The sequence below is a fragment of the Rhamphochromis sp. 'chilingali' genome, assembly GCF_963969265.1.
Source record: "Rhamphochromis sp. 'chilingali' genome assembly, chromosome: 21".
NCBI lineage: Eukaryota > Metazoa > Chordata > Actinopteri > Cichliformes > Cichlidae > Rhamphochromis > Rhamphochromis sp. 'chilingali'.
Window position 1 is genome coordinate 1,617,920 of NC_137949.1, and position 23,788 is coordinate 1,641,707.

The following is a 23,788-nucleotide window of genomic DNA, read 5'->3' on the forward strand; positions in this document are numbered from 1 at the left end:
TTGAGGTTTGAATTTATTTAGGCTTTAATGGCACAAAGCCTCCCAGGATGACGGCGGCACACATCATCTGCTCCCTTAACTGTGTTTGCTTGCTAAATATAAACTTGGGTGGGATCCCCGAGCATATGAATGTATATTTTGCAGGGTTACTTTAGCTTTCAGAAAGAATGGTGCTTTTGCTTTTTGAAATTTGCCACTAACCAGCTCATCGGTCTGTTTCTCCAGTGTCAGGCTGATCCTCTCTTTAGCTCTGCTGACTGTAACAGCAGAACCTGAGGCTGATCTGGATCAGGGAGGAGCCAATATTGTTCCAAAACTCTTTGCAGTAGCATGTATTTCTTTAACAAAGTGGGCGTGTCCTGTTGGTGTCTCCATCACAGGTATAACTTCAATCCAATTCTGTGGTAAACACTGACAAGCTATGTTTAGTCTGCAACTATAATAGCGCTGTTAACTCTAACAGCATTTTATCTGTTTCCACTTCCAAAGAAATGACTGAGAAAAACTGTATGTGCTTTCATTTTTAATAGGAACCAAGAAATGTACCGAGGAAGACATGTTGAAAATAAGATACAACTGCCAGAGCTTGATGCAAAGAAGTTGCTAGGTAACGTCCAACATCTTTGTGCAGCGTTTATCCAGAACGGATTCATCCAAACAGGTTCTGAGGCCTCGGTCTGCATCCCTGTAAGATCTACAGAGCTGCCACATTCAGTCAGCTTGAAATCACCAGTGGGGTAAGCCCCGACGTCCACAGTGTTACACTGCAGGCGTGTCAGACTTTCAGTCGTGACCAGCGCAGACACAGTTACTGAGGCCACTCCTTCAATCAATGGCGACCTAGAGAACGACACACTCTTCTTCGTTTCCACCTGTCACATGTCAGTGATTGGACGAGCACATTTTTAAGGCGGGTGAAGAAAAAGCTTCCAAAGGCGTTCCCTGCGTCTCACCGAGTCGCTGCTGCTGTACGCCTTCATCATGTAGTTCTCACTGCAGCCACAACTACTCCTAATCAGTGCAGCTTACACTACAGGTTACTTAGTTACTCCTTAAAATGCTAAATAATATTCCAATGCAAAACTTCCAGATCAGCGTGTCATTTTGAACACCTGACTCAGCTACAGAGCATTCTGCGTTCTGCCATTAACCAGACAGAGTGGTGCACACACACACCAACACATTCACATCACAGGCAGAGTTTGGCTTTGTAGAGATGTTCAGCTAAAACCTTTTCCTCCTTTTTCTAGAACCTGTTCAATTTTAAACGGTGCCAAATCAACAGTCGCCTCGAGGTGCTGTTGTCCCTTTGGTTTCTTCCCACATGCACTTTCAGTTTACACCTGTGTTTCAAAGGGAACTAAAACTCCAGTGTAATAAAAATATCTTCTGCATAGAAGCCTGGAAGGCAACCAAGCACTAACAAAAGCCACACTAGATGAACACACACAGAAGTTCCATGACTTTTAATTCAATTTCTTTTTTCAGCTATTTTTCTGAGTCCTTGGAGAGACACAAAAATAAATAAACAGCATGGAGTGTGGCAGTTACTGGAATTATTTAAACAGTGTTCTCTTTGGGTTCGTCTTCAGTTCGACTGGCACTTGGGTTAGCTTCCTCCCTTTGGCTCGAACCTCCCATCGAGGCCAAAGCAGAGTTAACATCTGTGCTGACGTTATCGTCCTGATCTCGTTCTCCATTAGCCTCTGCATTAGTCCCGTACACCACCTTCATCCCATTCAGGAGAGGGCTGTCCTCATCCACCTGGATCTCCTGGCCTTCCTCCACCTTACGCAGGATAACTGGAAGTTTTGCATCCGCTTCAGTATTCTCCAGCAAAGCGATATCGCTTTCCTCATAACAAGGCAGCGACGCCCCCTCCTCCAGGTTTTTCTGGAAATACAGACGTTTGGCTCGGCCACAAGCCAGCGCCTTCTCTAGGATCTGCTTCTCAGCCAGGCGGAGTTGGATAGCCATGCGGGAATGAAGAGACAGATCAGGCTTCTCCAGCATGGAGCGGTCCTCCTGAAAAACAGGAGAGAATAAAAACACGTCTGCTATTCAGAAGGCTACACAGGAAATATTTTTGCCTTTGAAATACGGAGAAGCTTTAGCCTAAACCTCCGCCACACTGACCTCTGACGTGGTCTTGTATGTCTTGAGTAGAAGAGCAGCCCGAGTCTCGAGGAATGTCCACAACTTGATCTCGTTCTCCCAGCTCACAGGGAACTCGCTGTTGCCCAGGGTGAAGATCTTATTGATGGCACGCTCTCCGAGCAGGTAGTACTTCAGTTCATCTGAAATTACGCACATGTTAGTATATGCAGGGCCACAGAAGACAAGTAGTAAGAGGCAGGCTCCAAAGGTCAAAGGATGTCTGGGTTCATCTCACTTTGGGAATGTGTCGGCGCCTTACCCTCCGTCATGCAGAAGACTCTTAGGAAGGCGAGGAGCTGGGCTGAAATTGGGGGTTCATTGCAGTGAAGGGCAAAAACATAGGAGCTGAAAGACAGCAGAATAAAGAGTTATTAAACCATAGCAACACCACAGCTCTGCACACAAGTTCTTAAAGCAACAGTTGTACCATTTGCTTCCCAGAATACGGGACAGCTTCCACAGTACAAAATACCATTTCATGCAGTGGCAGGTGATGAAAAAACAAGAATCCTGATTCTTATTTTCCACAATTTAACCGGAAAATTAATTAAGAGTGTTTTTAATTCAATGTTAAAAACCTCAACTACAAGAAGAGAGCACATGACCTGGATGGTGTAGTGAGAGAGGTACTGAGCTATACATCCTGTAACTTCACTGCAATGAGTAACTAGTAAAGATAACTATATCGATCTCATCCAAATCAATGTCATTAACAAGACAGTGAATGAAGCAGCATCGTGTTGGGCTGAAAAACATAAAACCAACACAGAAGTGCCAAAAGCTGTTCACCCAACAACACCGTGGGACGACAGAGCTACCCCTGAGCCTTCCAGCAGGTTCACCGCTGCTTTTAACATCCCTCTCACTCACAAGACATTCAGGAAACTTAGACACACTTATGGTATCAATTTGAAAACCATAAGTCGTGCGTTTCATGTTCACATATGATCAGAATTAACCTTGGCTAACCATTTCCTGATGCTTTGTATTTGACACTTCAGACAAATATCCATCTGAACATCTGAAGCTGTCCTAATAATAGTGCAAACCACAGAGCCAGCCTGTATAATGTGAGAAATATGTTCTGCATGCCTGTCCACGAACGCCTTGTTGAAAGTGAGTGCTCTGCAGACACAGCTGGTGAGGCAGCTTACGTAAAAATGACCAGCAGTGGCTCGTTCAGGCTCCGGAGTGCACAGCTAAAGACTAGAATCTCATCCCCAGCACTGATGCAGCCTGTAATTCATCCACTGTCTGTTAGCTCCCCTCCCTTTGAGAGAAATGTAAACCAAAGGTTTCCACCAACAGGTGGGCTGGGCTACCTGTTGTTGAGCACCTGAGGGGACCACATCAGGGATAAACTGAGTATTTATAGCACTCTGAACCTGAACTCTTGGTGGCTTCACACTGACCTCACTCTTTGAATCTGCAGCCATGTTTAACACAGACCACCGTTAGTTTGACAGAAAGGGAAAAGTAGAACAGGCTCTAAAAACTAATGGATGTCCACATGTGAGCCTTCACAAAATCCCTGCAAGCCTGACATCTGCCTGCAGTTCACCTCGTACTCGCAGATCTGATTTTTCCATTGGCCTCTGAACAATAATGTTAATAACTGCAATTTCCAGTATTCCTGTGGATTGTGAAAGTCAGCAGGAGGCCAGAAAACACGGCTATATTAGACCTTAAGTGACAATATTTCCCTGCCTCAACAAAGTGATCGATGTGGCGATCAGAGCAGCACAGGGTCAGCATTATTGCAACCAACAAATGCATTACAGCTGCCTCCCTACTCTTCCTATTAAATTATCCCCCAACGTTGCAGAAGCAGGAGTGCAGCCAGCTAAGGAAGCCTCAGTCTGCGCCCTGCAGCGTGTTTAAAGGTTGTTATTGCCACTTAAAATACCTGCTCAGACTGATCTTCATGTTGTAGGAAAAGAGTGATGACAGCAGCGACTCCACATGTCACCGAGGTCCGACACAAAGTCTGTGACTCGTCCCTTTGAAAACCATCTACGAGCATATCACCCCAGCAACAACGTGGATTGTTTCACTTAATTTCCACTTTTGAGATTTAGGCTGCCATCAATAAGAGATTAAAGGCGTCTGATTAAAAATGCTGCACTGAGAATGCTGCATAAAATTAAGAAGCTAATGATAAACTGATTAAGCTTCTTGGTGATGAAAGTGTTGGGGTGGATAGTAAATTGAAACTTGGTGGGGGGGGGGGCTGCAACATTTACATTATGTGCTTTAATTATAGCAAAGAGGAGCCTAATTGGTGGAAATATCTACTGCTGGAAGACAGAAGTGCATCTACATGAGTTTATAGTGAGCCCGGAGCTCTTCTTGACCCATATTAAAGCGTGCAGAGATCTGCTGATCGAGCGGTTGAACCTACGCTGGGATGCCGGCTCTCGCCAGAACTTCAGCCTTCATGGCGTAAAGGCGTTCACTTTTACTAACACCAAGCTTGATCTTCACCCGGTCGTGGGCGTTGTCTTGGAAGAAGAAGCCATTGTGGATCACAAACTCGGCATTGGATCTCGTGCCATAAAAGATGTAGATCTGTGGAAAGAGCATGTGGTCAGATTCTACAAAGTCCTGCCCGTAGTGAGCAGGATCTATACATGCTAGCAGTATGAACGCAGTATATCCAACTTGGCATATATCTTAAGGAGTTCAACAGTTAGAAATATGTTTGCTTTAGTCAGCTTATTTCTAAGCTACTTGTTTGCTTGTAATTCTTAAAATTTAAGTCAGTTTCACTTGTATTGCCCCAAATCACAACAGCAGCCGCGTCAAGATGCTTCATATGAATGCTACAATGAAAAAACAAACACTGATGCACCTGTGTTATGTCAAAATCCTCCGTGTATTCAGAAAACTGCCATTTTGAGTTCAAGGCCACCGAGATTCAAACTCGCCCGAGACTTTTGGTAGACGGCATGAATGTCAGATGACTGTCACCTCGTTTTTGCATTCACACTATTGGGTGTCCACGCTGCCTGCCCGCCTCTTTGCTCGCCCCTCAGCCATAAAAATGGCAAAAACCATCCATCTTCTTATCCTCACCAGGGTCGCCGGGGCTGGAGCCCATTCCAGCTACCACAGGGCGAAAGGCCGAGCACACGGGTGTGTCGCAGGGCTAACACACAGACAGGCATTGGCTGAAGACTAAGACTGAAGCATGGCACTTGATCCGATCTTAAATATGATCAATCTCTGTTATTGAGTGACAGCTCAGTTATTCGGGCTGGTGGTAATTAAGCCATCACTTGACCTGTCTTAGCTAATTACAGGTTCATTTCCAACTTTCCTTTTAAGGATTCATGAAAGAGTAGCTGTAAAACTGCTAACTGCTCATGTGCAGAGCAGAGCGCGTGCTCCTATGGGCTCATCCATTTGTTGGAGTGTTCTCTGGTCATTAACTTACATTAGAACGAAGCAAGTGTTGTTGTCATTTGGTGCTGAACTGAATTTAATAACATAAAATATACTGTTAACATACTATTTTCAGAATACTGAAACAATGTGCACACAGGATTGTGGCTGCATCACTGACAATCATCATCAGACGCCTTCTTGGCGACAACTCTCAGTCACATGTTGTTAGCGTTCATTTCCAGACTTCAGGTGCTGTCACTACACAACAACAACTAAAATATTATACAAATTTCTGCTGATGGAAGATAAAATGGCAGCACAGCGATATAAAAAAGGCACATAGAGTTTGTACTGAGTCTAACTGAACTTCTATATCTGAGGCTTTCTTGTGTACATAGACATGAGACACAAAGACCAAAGTGATGATCTCGTCACCTGTTCGTTCTCCTTACAGTCCTGCAGTGCCACACATTCACAGCGATCGTCCTCTAGGTTGTATCCGGTGGTGATCTGCAAGTTTAAAAGTAATGTCATCAACGCAGCCCTCACCAAATGGATTTGCAGCAGGACGTATCCAGTCAGAGCTTTTGCTGTGGCTCCAAATGTCAGCAAGCTGCAACATATTTGACTTAATAATCTCAGTTTAGAGAGAAAGTCTGACATGTGAGGGCCCACAGTCCACACTCTTCCCAAGCAGTAATGTTACACTGCCACCACACACTGTAATGCTAATCTATAGGTCATAGACAAATGCAGGAAAGGGGACTAAAACTGAAGTTTGCCAATTTGCATTTAAAGGTAAATATAAAGAAAAACCTTCAGTTTGATGTAAAAAAAACTTCAGTAAAATATGATAACATCATGCTATTGGGTTGCTTCCCATGAGCTAGATGGATGTAACCAGAGGTCCTTCAAGGAAAAGCTCACTTAGAAATAAAAATTAAGAGACAATACCCCAATAAACTGCCATCCAAGACTGAATATGCAGTGAAATGAGAAAGTATTTTCCACAACACTCGGGTGTGGGAGGAGTTCAGTGGAACTACGGAACAAGACTTCAGCTGGCCTCAAAGTGATTCTTCAGACAAGTCGAGAGGGGGAGGCGGTATTTTACACACTGTTTACAGTAGCAGTGGGACGCTCCACTGATGATATAGTCGGGCCGTGGAAGGAACACTTTGAGGATCTCCTCGAAGTCTGAGGAGTGGACTTGCCTGTCACAGAGCTGAAATCACTAACGTACTGAGCCACCCCGGGGGCCCTGCCACTGTGCAACTGTTTGAGATTCACCCCTGAAGCCTTTGGATGTTGCAGGCCTACCCTGGCTGGCACTGCTCTGCAACACTACATGTGTTTGTCCTTTAGGACTGGCAGACGGGGGTGGTGGTTACCCTACTTAAGAAGGGTGTGTGCTCCAACTGTAGGGGGGAAAAAGAAAAGAAAAACGCTTTCACACTTCTCAGCCAACCAGGGCAAGTCTATGCCAGAGTGCGTACTTATTCAGGTCCTGTACGAACAAAGCTTCATATTGTCGGCAGTAAGTCAGACTCATTTGCGGAGGGTGGTGGACGTTCTGTTCATAGTTTTTAATGGACAGAATATATAGGCGGGGCCAGGTGGTGCATCGTCTTTACTTTGGCGGTCTACTTGCGGACCTGGACGACTTGCTGTAATTGATGGAACCATGAATTCTGCTCAATACCAGATGATGCTGAAGGAGAACGGCTGGCCATCGGTTTGTGCCCTGCTGATGTCCAGTCAGACAAAGACTGAACAAATTTAAGGTTTTGGAGTGGTGGAGTAAAAGGCTTGTTTCAAATCACATTGAGATGCTTTGGCATGATCCGAAAAAGGTTATTCATCCTCAAAACCCTTCCACAGTTTGTCTGAATTTGAACGATTCTGCAAAGAAAAGTGGGTCAAAATTACTTCCCAGCGATGCGAGAGACCCGTTGCTCGTTTTCGCAAATACTTGTTTACAGTTTTTGCAGCCAAGGGCGGCACCAGCAATTACTATGTTTAAGGTGCAATTACTTTTTCATATAAAGCCAGGTAGGTCTAGATAACATTTCCTTCAATAAAATTATTTAAATCTCCAGTTTTTACTGTAAACTATTTATTTGGGTTATCTTTTGCAATATTACTCATCAAACAAATATTTCCAATATTTGTTTGATGACCTTAAATGTAAAAAAAAAGAAAAAAAAGAAAAAAAAAAGAAATGCTTAAAACACTGCATCTCTAGTTTTTCATTTCAGCAGAATGTTTTCCAACTTGCTGAAAATGAAACCACATACTGCTTATAATTTTTATCACATGAGGGAAGAGCACAGAGTGTTTCGTGTCAGAATATTTACCCTGTGCTAAACAATCAGGTTACAACACAAGTGTGTTGATGTATCCTCAATCATCCAGGTAAGAAATCCCAGAAAGTTGATTCTGTTTATCTGGATGTGTTTTCAGTAACTCTTCAGTCTCAGCTGACTGCAGCTGTCCCCAACCTTATCCACGGTACATTTGCATGATGACAAAAATAGCACCACTGACTGAGGTCAACTTCATAATCATTAATATGCAGATTATTCAATTTGATTCCATGTATATAAAATCAAATTGCCGAGAGATGCTACATATTTTAAGGTAAAGACCCTTCAATCCGGTTGTTCAGTCTGACGTCACTAGCCGTGTCTGGGTCTAAACTCTACTGCAGGTCCATATATCAAATGATCACTATGGCATTACTGAGAGTTGAAAAACTGTCTAAAGTCTTTCATCTTTAATAAAATGATCAGCGTTCTGCTCTACCAGGTGTAACAATTGAGTTTAACATCCAGGCATCCATGAAAACGGAATTTATGACATTTAACGGAGTTAGAGGTTAGCAGGGAGTTAGCTCACTAGCTTCTATCTAAATACAATATAGCATGTCCTGACTGCGGGGTTTTGGAAACAAATTAAAACGTACAGCTCTGTTATCACTTCCAACATAAATGAAGACAGAAAACTAAACAGCAGTGACGTTTGTAGGATTACTGAAGTTGGGCTAGCTGCTATATAATGATGTGCTACGTGACCGCTAGCGACACAGCTATGTTAGCATAATATAAACAAGCTAACTTTTTTTCCACTCGATAAAAGTTAATGTGAGTGTTCTCGGTGGTCAGGAACAAATGTAATCACATGGCAGGATGCTGTAAAAGGACCAAACTTCAGCCAGGAGAACAACTGAGATAATCCATCCACAATACGAGGTTAGTCATTCATATACTGCTGCATGGGCTGGGCTGTAGTTACATCCTAAGGTTTTAAAAACTGAGCTTAAATAAATGATTAGCGGTAATAAAAGCCGAGGGAGGCCAACAGTGATCACTGACTGTTTTAGGAGCTTTTTGAGATTAAATAGAAGAAAATACAAAACATTAAACATGTTAACAACACAAAAGCCATTTTAAACACAGACTACTTTAGGCCCAGAAGTAGGATTCGTCATGCCATCACTTAACGACCAGATAAAACTTAAATGCAGAGTGGTACTCGTAGCCACTGATCAATGGCTATGAGCACCATTCACACAGAATTGGGGAATAGCTGCACCTAAAGCATCGTACGATGGTGACAGACACTCTGCAATTCAGAGATGGCATCTCCCTTTTCACATGAATGGTAACATCCAATGGACAGAATCAATTTCCTGGAAAGTATACAAGTGTGTGTGTGTGTGTGTGTGTGTGTGTGTGCGCTCACCAGTCCATTTGTGTGGTTGCACATGTCCCAGAGAGGAATGAGGGCCAGGGTGACCCGGCTGCCATCCTCAGTAGGGATTTGATTCTGACGGGTCATCACAGAGGATACGGCCCACCTGTTAATCAAACAAACATGTTTCTCGTTCTAATACGGAGATCAGTCAGACTGTCAGTTACACAGTGCTTTACTACTCCACTAGAACAATTCAAGAGATTTACATACAACACGCCTCATCCCCCATTTATACAAACACGGTTTTCTACACCTAATCTAACATTCACATACATCCACACTCCAATTCAGGGTCTTTCCCAAGGAAACTTGAGCATGCAGGAGTAACCTGGGATCTAACCACCAACCTTCCAATTAGTAACTGGCCTGATCTACATCCTTAGTGACAGACGTCCTATTTGCCACAAAGTACTTTGATCATTGGCAGAAGAGAATCTTAAAACAAGTTATATGACATTAAATTAAGCCCAGGATGGATTTGATTTTGATTTTTAGTTTATTTATATGAAGCCAAGTCTCAACAACAGTCACCTCAAGGCGCTTTGTAAGGTAAAGACCCTACAACAATACAGAAAACCAAAGACTATGGTTAGAGTGGGAAGGAAAAACTCCCTTTTAACAGGAAGAAACCTTTGACAGAAGAAGAAGAAGAAACACCCAATGCATCATGGGAATCCCCGGCAGCCTACGTCTATTGCAGCATAACTAAGGGAGGATTCAGGGTCACCTGGTCCAGCCCTAACTATATGCTTTAGCAAAAAGGAAAGTTTGAAGCCTAATCTTGAAAGTAGAGATAGTGTCTGTCTCCCGAATCCAAACTGGAAGCTGGTTCCACAGAAGAGGGGCCTGAAAACTGAAGGCTCTGCCTTTTAAATATCCTAGGCTCCAGACGTAAGTCAGCATTCAGTGCTCTACTGGGCTGATATGGTACTATGAGCTCTTTACGACGGGGGCCTGACTATTCAAGAACCTGTATGTGAGGAGCAGGACTTTAAATTTGGATTTAACAGGGAGCCAATGAACACAGAAGCCAACAACAAGCTCTCTCTTTCTCCCTGTCAGTACTCTCACTGCAGCATTTTGAATCAACCTCATAATAATTCATTACAATTGTCCAGAAGTAGTGTTTAGGGTTACAAGTGGTTAGGACTGTGGCTTCACAGCAAGGAGATCACTGGTTCAAAATACAGTTGGCTGGGTCCTCTCTGTGTGACGTTTCCATCCCAGAGAGCATAGGTGCTCTCTGGGTGCTCTGCCTCCCTCCCATGGCCCAAAGAAATGCATACGAGGTTAATGATTGTAATAATAAATTTAATGTGAGCTAGGTCAAGCAATTCAAATGGTCAGTAAGATTATAAAAGCACTATATACAGCCCATTACTATAAACATGTCCACCTTGACTGTGAGTGTAGTTATGTTACAACCCTGCCTGTGGATCTCATAGTGATTCTCTACCACCAAAATGAAGGTTAGTACATAAAAGTCACAACAGAGCTGTAATAAAGCTTGCTATTCACAGGCTAGAGTCTGGAGAAGGTAAACAAACATGTAAACCGCTGCTACGCACTGACCTGTAGTCATCAAATGTGAAGCAGTCCTTCAAGGGCAGCTTGCTGGCAGTGGGATGAGTCTGGGGAAGGTGGACACGATGGGAATAAGAACAAAATAATCACAAAACTGTGTGTGTGTGTGTGTGTGTGTGTGTGTGTGTGTGTGTGTGTGTGTGTGGTTTCGCCTGAGAGGCCTGTCAAACAATACATGGCTACAACAGGGGTCAGTGTGTGGTCTCTTAGTGGACACTTGACCCCACACATATATCTCTGTCGGCCTAATTTGGTGTGGCCAGCAGCCGTCGTAAGTCTGTCTCATCAATTTGGGTAATTTGAATCAGTGCCTGTCTAAGTGTCTGTGTCCATGGATGCCACAGATTCCTCCACCAAAGCCACAGGCACCACCTGCACCACCTGCACAGCTGCAAACCGTTCAATTCAGTGGAGTTCGTGACGAAAATGAAGGAATACGAACGAAAGGCCAAAGAGTAAGAACAACTCGAAGACCAAACAGCTGCTCAGTGAGGGGTGGCTCTGCTGGTGTAACAGCTCTGATGTTTTACCAACAGTGTGGCTTACAGTCCAAAGAAACACAGCTTGAGGTTACAAAGTAACACATTCTCATCATTACCAGTTTACAGTGCTGCTGAAGAACGGACCAAGCACACGACTCAGCACCCTGCGGTCTGTTGTCCAACGTGATCAATAAAATATCCATTTGAATACTGAAAACACTACGTCGACACTTTCGGGGCATTTTTAACACCATTTTTTATTTATTATTTTAAAACAGGAAAGTGTGGTGGGACGGTGAGACAGTGAGACAGTGAGGGGAGACAGCAAAGGTCTCTGGGTCAAACTGAACCCAGGCCACGGCATTGAGGCCTTGTGACATACAGTCACCTGCTCCACCAGGAAGCTAAGTGACACCAACATACAGTATACTTTTTTGTAATATTAAACAACAGATAACATCAAACTAAAAGTGAGGCTGGCTCCAAAAACAGAGCCAGTTGCTACAGACTCACATGTTAAAAAGGTCCAAAGTAGCATTAAAAAGCATGTTCACGTCCTCTTTGATGATGACCTTTTCATAACGAGTTGGTGCATTTGGATCTTGTTAAAGTGGACATGAAACACTACAGGCATTAAGGCCATTGTAAAGCATGGAGCATGGCTTTAAAACTGTCATAGACTTCATGCTGTCTGAAGTCAAATAAAGGAAGTTTTTACAGGATGTGTACTGCAGTACAGACGGTACCACACCACAGTTCTCTGACCAGTAACAGAACCGATGACTTGGTGGAAAATTAGGACCTGAAGATCCGTCTAACAGGGATCACTTTGGAACGTCCCGGCCTGCAGCAATGACTTACAAGAAGAACAAACCCCAAAACACAGTATACTGTCCACTCTATTAAGCAGTCAGTAGTTTTGCTGTCGTTGGCTACCTGCACTGATACAGAAGAATCCACCGGTTAGCCTTAACGTTGTTTCTTGAAAATATTTTTACTTATTAAAACAGTTTAAATCCTGGACAATAATGAAGCTGCTGTGTATCTTTGTTCGTTTTCATTCCTGGTCACATAAATATTTGTTCCATTTCCGTTTTGAACCACATTCCCATTTTCCACGATGATCAACATTCACGTGAACTCAACATCAACCGTCATGAGTCCATCACTGCAGACAACATTACATCGTTTCACTCTTTTTCTGACAGCTACCCTCAATACTAGGCCCAGTTCTTTAAACCTCAGCCTAACTATAGTTTAATCCAAGGCCAGTTTTAATAATTAGGGCCTTAAATTTCTTTGGAAACAAAGTCCCTGCGATGTAGCGGTGCAAACAGATTAGCGTCTCTGCAGCATAACTAAAAGAGCAACAGCTCTGGTTCCTTTTGGCTTGACGATTGAGCCAGGATGGCTCATGGAGGTGCGTCCTCTCATCTGATCCATCCTAGCACACCATGCACCACACACACACTCCCTCCTCCTCCTCAGATGACCGGGCTGGAAAATTAGCTTGTCACATCGGATTTGAACTGACCTGAATGTACCTTCCTCAATCCCAAACCCCCATCCCCCACAACACATACACCGCCCACATTCACCCCGACCGTCCCTCTGCCCCGCGTGTTGGATATATGCATGCGCATATGTACTAATGTCAGAGACGCTCTGCTAACATATCACCAAATACAGCATTGGGCCTTGTCGAGGGTATCCCTGAGCAGGCCTAGGACATGGGAAACATGGGAAATATCAGATACTGGTGTCACCCTCTTAGTAGATACACCTACACAGGCGATCGTGGCTCAAGAGTTGGAAGGTTGCCGGTTCGAGCCCCGGCTTGGACAGTCTCGGTCGTTGTGTCCTTGGGCAAGACACTTCACCCGTTGCCTACTGGTGGTGGTCAGAGGGCCCGGTGGCGCCAGTGTCCGGCAGCCTCGCCTCTGTCAGTGCGACCCAGGGTGGCTGTGGCTACAATGTAGCTGCCATTTACATCTGGTATCAATTTCAAAATCCTATGTTGTTCTGCAGTTATTGCATTCATGAGATTTTCAGAAAACTTGACCTCTGACCTTGACCTCGAGGTCACTGAGATTCAAACTCGTCTGACATTTTCAGTAGATACACCTGTAGTATCAATTTAAAGCTTCTATGCCACTTTGTTGTCGAGTTATCACGAACCCAGGTGAGCACTGCAGGGTAATGACAACACTCCACGGCTGATATGAAAAGCAGTTTTCATTAGAGATGCGCTGGAATGATCCTAAAACTTGGAAAGTGTGTGTTTACTATTATACATACAGACACATATCCAAGCATGTATACACGCAGGCACACTAATGTAGAGTGTGCATGTGTGTGAGGACCAACAGCAAAGATGGTGATAGACATAAATTTCCCATTTAAAAAGATGATTTTGTTTGCAATCTTAATTTAACTCAACACTTACTTACAACTGTGATTCTACATATGTAGTACTTCCTTGCTGTGACCACTAAAAATAAAGGTGGTGATGCTTCAACACAACCACCAACAGCTGGGCAGCACTTCACAATGGCGGCTAAAGACTTGTTTGTAGAGGGACACTGGCTGTTTCAGGTGAACTCTACAGACAAACTGTGATACTAACAGCATTTATGAGCTCTACGCTCAGACTGATGTATATGCAAATGGATAACACTGGTCAATTCATCAAGCTGGCTGATTTATGAGGAGCGGCTGGGAAGAACTTTCTTTAACTTGACAAGTACGGCTCTGTGAATTCATCTGTAGGGATGAATCAGTGTCACTGCATGCAGGGTAAAACGGTGTGACCACACACACCATTTTACCCTGAGGCAGGCGTGCGTGCACAACCTCTCCTCCTGATAAAGTCAAGTTCAGAGTAGCTCCAGCATTTCCCCCCTTTTCTTTTTTAATACAGACCCTGCAGTTGTACACTGTTGCTCTGACCTTACAGTGCACAGAAAACCATACCATACATTTTCTTTCATTTAGCACCAAATCAACACAACTAAAAACCCTAAAACATAAGAGGAAGAACCCCAACAATTAGACCAGCCCCTGTGACCGAGCACCTGGTGACAGGAAAGCCTCCCTTTGCACAGGAAGAAACCAGGATCAGAGAGGGGCAGCCATCTGCCTGTGACTGTTGGGTATGAGGAGAGGAGAACGAGGGGGGACATAAAGAAACAATTAAGTAAATATGAAATGCTGTTTTCAAATGATGATTTCATTTATTAAATGGAAAAAGGCTGTCCAAGCCTACCTGGTCCCGTGTAAAGGACCTGCTGATCTTTTCCTGGCAAGTAAAAAGATCAGCAGGTCCTTACCAGAGTCTACAGTTAGGTAGATACAACCTCAGATCAACCACACATGACATTGGACCTCATAGTTTCATGCCATTATTTAACAGAAACCAAAGTAAAACACAGAAGCAGTGTGTGACAAACCAAGTTCACCCTAAACTCAACAACTTAAACGATAACCTTTAGTTCCTCTGAAGTTTCTTAATGACTTGAATCAGTCCCTCTCGTCAGTGTGGAGGAGTTTTCATCTCTCCATCACTGTGCTCAACAATAAAGATATACAGTCATTCTAACAGGGACACACCATTATATGTGCATCTGAAACAAATGATTCAGCCACATATAGCTCTCATTCATACCTGCTGTCGTTATGCAAAATGAACTGTATTTCCTGTATGTCATCCAATTTAACACACACCTCAAAGAAACGTTTGAAAAAGCGGTCTTTTGTTGCCTTAAGAAGAAGAGGCCGACTTCAGAGAGAACCGTGGAAAGTCCTGATCAAAGCTGAGCTGGCATTTCACCATGATTGAGATTAATAATGGAACATTAGCATATTTTCAGATTAGCATCCCACTATCTGTTGTCTGAGGCTGTTAAGCAACATTTCATCATATAATCACTCTCTACATCTCACTCAATTTGTTGGCACATTAAACTGGACAGAAAAAGCCAGTGTGTGATCTTCACACGTTCACAAACCGAATCTTTCTCCTTACTGTAAAAAAAGATTGTGCTGGTTTTGATTTATAAAATAAAAAAAATCCTCCTCCACCCATCACAGTCTGATTAGAAGCTCATAAGCCAATTGAATTCCAAAGAAGGGAAAATATCAGATCATAATCCGTAGTTCGTCTGTGACGACAGGAGCCCATCTGTGGTTCGGCCCCATCTGGAACTCCTTTGCTAATTTTAGATGTTTGGGTTTGTTCTCCATGTCAATCCTGACACAATGCCTCCCTCTCCTGGTCGCGGTGGGGACAGCAACATGACAAGCCTGCTACACTCAACTGGCACTTTGCTGGGACACCTTGGTCCAACTGGGCCCCCTCCCCAAACTGAGCAGGTGAACATTTCTTTTTGGCTCTTGCTAGAGGAGACGCCGCCCATCCCACTTTGGGTGGAGCGGCTCTCATTCCCAGCCAAATTCATTCAACCCTCTGAGAACATTTTGAGTTGAGAGGAAGCAGAGCTGCAGTCCTACGATTTGCAGCTCAAGCTTCTGTAAAGTTTGTGTTATTACAGTAGATGTCTCTTTGAAAGTGCTGTGCTCAAGTTCAAGGATGCAAATCTTTGACTCCATGTGTCATCACAATACGAGCAGCTACCCAAACTCTGCTCCCACAGAGTAACTCATAATAATGTTCCATCCTCCCTGTGACCCTGGATCCTGTGGCTCCTCTGAAAACATGCAGCCCATCTCACTATCTTCATTTAACCTGAGAAATCATTTGTTAAGTAAGCTCTCAGCAACATCGTACTGGCTGAACAACCTTCCTCCCATCACTGGAGCCAGGCCGGCAAAGAGTCGAAGCGCTACTGAGCCAAGCATCACCTTAACCTTAATCAGTAATTACTTCATTTTCACAATAACATTTTAACCATTAGACAAAACGAAAATAGTCATAATCATAGACACATTACGTACAGCTACTTGTAACACTACTGGCATCTAGTCTCACTCCAGCTGATTGAGAATTCCTTCTCCGTCTCCATTGGACCACACTCCTATATGATTGGTCAAAGTTGTCCTACTATTAATTCATCTTCAGTCTTTGTCTACTGATGGGCCTTCAAACTGGCAGTAATAAAGCCACCAGTTGACCCAGTAATCAACCTCCAACCTTCCTTTAAAAAATAGCAAACTGTACCATTTACCAGACGTCAGGCTTCAATATCAGGTTAAGATTCAATTATGTTCAGAGTGCCCACTGATACTTGCTGACAACCTGTGTCTTGTTTGGTGTATCTGCCCACCTGTACCAGTTTGTAGAAGTAAGCATACTGGCGTGCAGTGTTTTTATACTGGCTGAGGACATCCTGCACCGCCTGTGTGCCCAGTAGGAGCTGCACGTCCTCTTGCTGGTAGTACAGAGGTATGTCATATTCTTGAGGAAGACTGCGGATGTATGGTAGCCAGAAGGAAGCAGGGTTGGCTCGCTCGCATAGCAGGTGGAGGGCCAGCGTCACATTCCCCATGGCCTGCAGGATCCGATCCTGGCTATACAAAGGACCTGCCATAAAGAGGTCACAGGGTCATATGACCAGCAATCATATTTTTATGCATTTATTTATTCAGTTTTTTAAATTCCAACATTTTTAAAGGCTTATAATAATATAAGTAAACTACCGTGAGATTAACACGTTACACTGTGATTTTTTTCTCTTCCGTAACAACGATTTAAACATTGCTGCATCTTGACGGAAACTGTGGCTGAACTGGTGGCAACAACTCCAGTGAGCAGCACCCAGCAATGTGCTTTGGTGGGTTTGATGCCAGTGAATACAAGGAGCAAAAACTTCTTGTTCATGGTGCTTTAAGGTGTATTCAAACAATGAGCCAGTTTCAGAGTGCTTCAGTTCCACAGCCGTTTACCAGTAAGGACCAAAACAAAGAGAGAGAGGGGGAATGTGACGTCTCACTCTGCTGACAGCAGCGATGGCTGCAGTGACTCCACAGCACGGGACGAGCCTGTCACACGGACATGTGCCACGTGTCTGGAGGGGCACAGCGTATAACCTGTGTTTTAAATGCACCGCGAGCTTTGATGGCCTTTAGTTAAAAAAGGATACACCCTTCATATCACAGTGTTATTACAATGATTTCTACATATGTGCACTGATGTTAGAATAAGTAAAATAAAACATCAAAAAGATCTATGAACGTGGCAAAAATGAAACCTGACTAATAAAAACCTTTGTGTTGTTCTGTCGTCTGATTACAGATTGTAGAAAAGTATTTACTGCAGCAAATCAAACATGCATCGTGTCTACGACATGTCTCCTCTCCACTGCTGGGCCTGTCCAACAACGTCTTTGTTTTCTCCTGTTGTACTGACCCAGCACGAGTCCTGCAGCAGCCCCACAGGCTGACTGCAGATTACTTTTCAGAGGAAGAGATCTGGCGTGCTGCGATGCCCTCTTAATGTGTACAACTGTATGGAATGAGCTACGAGTTGTAAATAACTTCATTTCTTACCCAGTATAGAGTTCTGTGCCGATTCCACTGTCATCAGCATCTTCCTGGGAATCCACAGGAATAGTTCCTCTGCCTGTAAACCACACAGTAAATAGTAGTGAGCACAACAGATCACATGGTCAGCCTCTTCCAAGAGGTCAGAGTATTTATCAACTTCTGATTTTAAAATGGATTTGACACTGATGTACTGAAAGCCTGTGGGGTGCAGACAGGTCGGCCTAACCTGCTACTTTCAGGGATATCTGTGTCTGCTGCACAGTTATCCAAGTAGCACCATCTCCCTGGCACTGACTGCTCCGATTTGGCAATACAAGTTTGCTAAACAAACCAAGTGTGGCATAAAGATGTGAAGCCATGATGCCATAAACACCTTTTGCATAAAAATGATGGATGCATAACCAACACTTGCCCCAGATAAAGGAAACAGTAAAGGCATGCTAAAACAAATACAGTCATTACCAGCAAACTGTCATAACCGACTCTACTGCTGTGCTCTGGAGTTCACCGTTACTTGCTCAGGTTCCTTCTCCACACTCTGGACAGCCAACACGCTCCCATTGCTCTGCACAGCCACGAACCAGCAGCCAGCTCTCCACTCATTTGTCAACCCCCTGTGATGTGGTTCAATATCAGCCATGTAATAACTACAGTCTCCTATATGTTCATCCATCAATCTCCATGTGCTAACTTTAGCCATCCTGACCCCTGTCACATGACACATGTGATATGAAAGCTGCTGTGAGTAAATATGACATGTTACTGGGTAACCAGTATAGGGATGGGAAATGATATGAATTGAGCGATGCTGATTCGGGTGGGTATAGCTCTAAAGGTAGAGTGATGAGTACTAATCAGAACTGTTTGATGGTGTCATGGTTCGATCTCTGGCTGCTCATGCGCATCGTCTCATAATTAACACTTAATATAAACCTACAGCCTCACACACCAACACAAACCTCTATGCCAATGAGGACATAAACCATCTTTCTCTCAGTATTTAGGTATGAACACAAAGACGAAAACCAGCACAAACAGTAAATCGATTCTACTTTAGAAACATGAGGCTGCAGCCTGACTGCTCATCAGTTTGTCACCTGTTGAAGTTAACGGTCTGAGCCCTGGGCTGGAGTCGGCACTCACTCGCCTAACATCGCTCTGGCTTCTTCACCAGCTTAGCGTTAGCATGCCGTCTGTGCAGGGCTTTCAAAGAGCTCAAGTTGCACTTTACCACTGCGCTCTGTCCTTTGTGCAAGTCGAACAGATAACCAGGATTGATGGGCGGAATAACCATTCCAAGGAACTGAACTACTGGGAACCAGTTCTCTAGAAGAACTGGTTCCTTTAGAGAACCCTTGTTCTCTAAAGTTTTTGCAAAACCTACAGGTTTGCAACAGTTATTATTTTCTGTTATAATATTTTACATTGTAATTGCACACAACCCAAAATTATATGATACATTTGAGCAAAAGTGTTCAAAAAAGACACTGAAGTTTTACTTTTGAGTTCTGGGACTCAAAATGAGCTCTTTGGCAGTTCTAGGATAAAAAGCTATTCCTCTATCAAATATCCCATGTTTGCTCATGTGATGGTGAAGCAGGAGGTAACTTCAAAATTCTAAAAAAATCAAAGTAGAAACCTTGATGTCTCTGGTGGCCCTCAGGCCATAGCCTTCCTTCCCAAAGTTGGCCACAGTGAAGCACTCGCAGGAGGCCCCGTTTTCCTTAGCCCAAGACATCAGGTCAGGGAAGTGCTCCTCCCTGCTGCCCTCAAACACAATGGACATGCCTGAACACACACACACACACACACACACACACACACACACACACACACACACACACACACACACACACACACACACACTATTATCATTTAGTCCAATGGGATGGGTATGTAAGTCTCAATCATGTGTTAACATAATACTATACATGTACTTACCCTTTTGCTTTTTGCGGATTCTTTCCACCAAGCCTCTTATCTGGAGGTACTCCTCCCACTCTTTACCAGCAGAGGCTGCTGCACTGCTGCATTCTGGGAAAACACATTGGCAACACTTCAACGATACAGCCACCTTATCCAAGAAACCAGAAGGAGCAATAAATACTCAAGCACAGAGCAGAAATCAGCACGTGAAGGCTGCTGAACATCTGCAGAAAGTCACTGGTCTAATGCCTGCTGTTGATGCAGGATCAGGGCTACTTTCTGCATCTACCATTATGCATTGAGCTATCAGGACTTAGAGCAGCTGATCAAAACACACAACTAAGCTAGTATTAGCTAAACAGCTTGTCTGTATGCTAATGTATTTACTTTTGACGGCACCTCAAAAGTCCCAACATTGCAGTGTGGAATGATCCGATGATGCTTACGACTGTATCTCCATTTTTACTTTATCCTTTCCCACCAGGGCAAAATGAGCCTGTTAAAATTTAACACTTAATGCATAACATCAACTAGGGTCAGTCTCACTGACCTCTTCTCTACTTTTACTGGTGTGTAAATCAAAAATATTATAATTTACCTTATTATAGCCTGATTTATTGGTATATTTGTTGTACTCACAAAATAATGGAGCAGTGTACGTGCACACAATGGTTTTATTTGAGCACTTTGAATGGAAACATACTCTGCAACAGTTCAGCAATCAGGCTCATCATCTCCTTGGGGGAAACCACAGCCATGGCTCCTGAGCCTGACTTCTGAGTCTTCACCCGACTCTTCTTTCCCATGATGCTGGATGGACAACCAGGCTGAGACAGAGAGAGCACACCATTAACCACTGTTACTCTGCTCCACAGTATCGAGACATCAACACATTACAAATCAGTTTTTTAAGCTAAGCTTGAACCTCAGTGAACCATTACTTTTCACAATACAAATGGATTCCAATAGAAGAGAGCTTTTATCAGTCTGATACCTTCACAGTCCAAAGACCTTCATGACCAGAAGGAGCCATCCTGCAACGGCCAATGCAACATACACGGGACAGCTTGGAGCTACGTGCTGCCAACAACCAACAACCGCGATATGCAAGTGATGGTGGTTATCAACTTGGTAGGTTAGTCTAGGTTTTTCAAATCTAAAGTCAGGTGACAAATGACAAGCAAAAGCCTAAACCTGCAGGGCGAGGACTCTATAGTGCTGTGGGGGGATTTAGCTTCCACGGTTCAGGTCTACTTTTCCCACTGAGTCACTGCTAATCAGTCCAGAATTGTTCTAAGTACTCAGTTTCATTCTGTGATGGGACATTTCTTTTCTCCGTCCTTAGGGCACTGACTGGTGTGGCAGGGATTAAAAGGATGTCAGTCCCACATTATGCAGTCAACAGATGCTAAACCAAGAGAAATATTTCAGACCAGTGTGTTAGAGTGGGTTTTCCACCACCATCATTCAGGGGATGTCTTTCATCCAGACTGTTTTTTTTATTTTTAAATACTCTTTATTTAAATAGTCTGTATGTGTCCCAAAATGGCTCTATCTCGCTGTTATTATGTCATGTTGCTTTTTGTTTAAACCCTGGGGGCTGAGCGGGCTTAATGTGATGCTTTTTATTCACACGCTGCTCCTAGATACCTTTCTATTGCAGCTCTATTTGTAGTCGCAGTGCAATACTCACACTCACAATGGGTTCACAACAGAGCACTACAGAGCTGTGCATTAAATGAAGCATTGAAGCAAAAAAATTAATCAGTAAAATATTGTCTCGATCAGTGTATTTATCCACCAATAGAGCACCAGTTAGAGTCGGAGAACAGGAATTTATCAGAAAGACGAGTTGACAAAAAAAGCATTGACCGCGAGTACAACAAATCTGTTACCAAAGCTGCTGATAAAGGGCGTGCTGCTGTCACCATGAAGAAATGGGATTATAAAAACCTCAAGTGCATTTCAACCAGCGACGTTCCTGCTGACTAGTCTGGCACTAAGAAACACTCAGATATCAAGTTAACTTTGAGATTTGCTTCATGTGAAAAACTCTAAACAGAGGCACCATCAGTCACATTCTTCAAGAATGAATCACGCTGGACCAACATTTCTGACAACCACTCAATCATAATTAAAACGATAAATCATCCACGCGTTTCCTTCCACTCATCTGAAGTCAGGTCGCGCAGACAGCAGCCTAAGCAGGGAAGCCCAGACCTCCCTGTCACCGGCCACATCTGAAATGAAATTATCTAAATTTGTAAAATGAATCAAATCTCTAAACTTGATCTTAAATTCTTATTTGTTAAATTTTACTTATAAGTGGGAAAATTAACTCTGACTGCTTCGCCATTACTTCCATTGTTGCAGCATGGAGCAGTCAAAATCTTCCCAGTGGTATTGAAAATGTTTGTATTGTAACGATAGTATTGTGACAACGCTAATGATTCTATTTATTCTACATTTTGACTCTAATGAGGATAAAAAATATTTATAAATTAAACTTGTTGTGATAAATATGAAGCTATAAATAAAGTTGTCAAGAAACGAGGTCTTTCATAGCCATCTTTAATATACAGTCTATACTCTTAAACAATAGAGAATGCATTATGTATGGCCTCTCAGCCAAATTGTACTTTTCCAACTGTAAGTCATATAATCAATAATCATCACGTCAGACAGTGAAAGTCTCTGTCCAGCAGATAACTTTATGTGCACTTTATAGACATCTGTACTTAAACGCTGCTGGTGTAATAGAAATACTGAAGTCTTTGAAAGAAAACCAGTGATGTGACAAAAAGTGACAGTATTTGCATGTTTTAATGAATAATATCAAACCATTTGAAGATAGACAGAACATTGTAGCTTCTACCTCTTGACAGCAATCTGTTTTGGCAAAGCAACTTTTATATATCCATTATTTATGAATTTAAAAATCTCACTGAAATTAAAAATGCCATTTTCAACACAGAAATTGTAACAAATATACCATGACAGTTATATAAAGATATTTTAAGTGCCAAAACAGTACTGGATTGACTAATGTAGAACACTTAAAGATACAGAGGATTTCTTTATTTTTAATATAACCGACATCTGAAGTCCTGTTGCCTGCAGAATATGTATCAGAACCAAAGACTTTAGACATAAACACAAAGAAGCACCGGAAATCACTTTTTGGCACAACACCGGAACTAAACAGACCTGTAAAAACGGTTAGTGAACGCAGTTGTTTCAAATGAATTATCTGTCGCTAAATCAAAACTGCGCTTCCTCGCTGAGGACACTTTCTGAGGGAGCTGCAGGAAACACCCACGAATTATTTGGTTTTCAGCTGTGAAAAAAGGTGAAGCTTCTGTAAGCTAACGGCTGTGACAGCGGTTGAGGCTCGCCGTGAATAGTATGCCGTACAGCGACATATCACACACTTTCCCTGCTAGAAATAGAAAATAAGTTTAGGGGCTTCGTTTAAAACGAGACACAAGTAGAGTACTAGCTAAGCGTTAACCCTCCCACCAAATAACTGGCTCACACGACTAGCTGGGTCTCGGGTTGTTTCGCCTGTGTCACCAGGCCAGCAGCTAGCTTATGGCCATAAATTAAGCACGCCAAGACGAACAGAGAGGTAACTGGAGCGGGGCAGCAAAATAGCTCATTCATTCCCCACTAGCTGCTCTCTCTGAAGGCTAGCGAGCAAGTTGTGAGCTGCTTAGCTGGCAACTAATGAAGGGTCATGTTGGAGTTATAGCGTGGGCTAACTTGCAGTGCTGGCTAATTTTAGCCTTGGCTGTTATAAACACAACGACTTCCGCGCCACACACGCGCGTTTATAGAAAAGATCCACTGAATCAAACCAAACTACATTCGCACTTTGTCTCAGGCACTCATACCTTCTGAAGTGACAGCAGCTGTTCCCTCTGACCCTGCACTGAAACCAACCCTGACTTTGTGGCGCATGCGTTTGAGCAGTCGCGAAGTACGCCTCACGCCCG

At 43.3% G+C, this 23,788-nt stretch overlaps 1 protein-coding gene across 1 annotated transcript; it reads right to left on the minus strand.

Annotated features, from left to right (window-relative positions):
* Positions 1-497: 497 nt before the first annotated feature.
* setd3 (SET domain containing 3, actin histidine methyltransferase) lies at positions 498-23,788 on the minus strand. The gene is made up of 13 exons (XM_080871705.1): positions 23,687-23,788; positions 20,497-20,620; positions 19,809-19,901; positions 19,507-19,655; positions 17,871-17,943; positions 16,649-16,905; positions 10,873-10,931; positions 9,289-9,403; positions 5,980-6,054; positions 4,559-4,725; positions 2,417-2,502; positions 2,137-2,297; positions 498-2,025 (listed from the first exon to the last, which is right to left on the minus strand). The coding sequence occupies exons 2-13, from the start codon at positions 20,597-20,599 to the stop codon at positions 1,561-1,563; spliced, it is 1,803 nt and encodes a 600-aa protein (XP_080727831.1). The 5' UTR covers positions 20,600-20,620; positions 23,687-23,788; the 3' UTR covers positions 498-1,560.

Bases quoted from the DNA above. Each gene is read 5' to 3' on its own strand.
- setd3 (XM_080871705.1), bottom strand. From the start codon at position 20,599: ATGGGAAAGAAGAGTCGGGTGAAGACTCAGAAGTCAGGCTCAGGAGCC. The intron at 6,055-9,288 runs GTGAGCGCACAC...TTAAACTTGCAG, and splicing joins GCAACCACACAAATGGACTG to ATCACCACCGGATACAACCT. The intron at 4,726-5,979 runs GTGACGAGATCA...CTCTTTCCACAG, and splicing joins ACTGTAAGGAGAACGAACAG to ATCTACATCTTTTATGGCAC.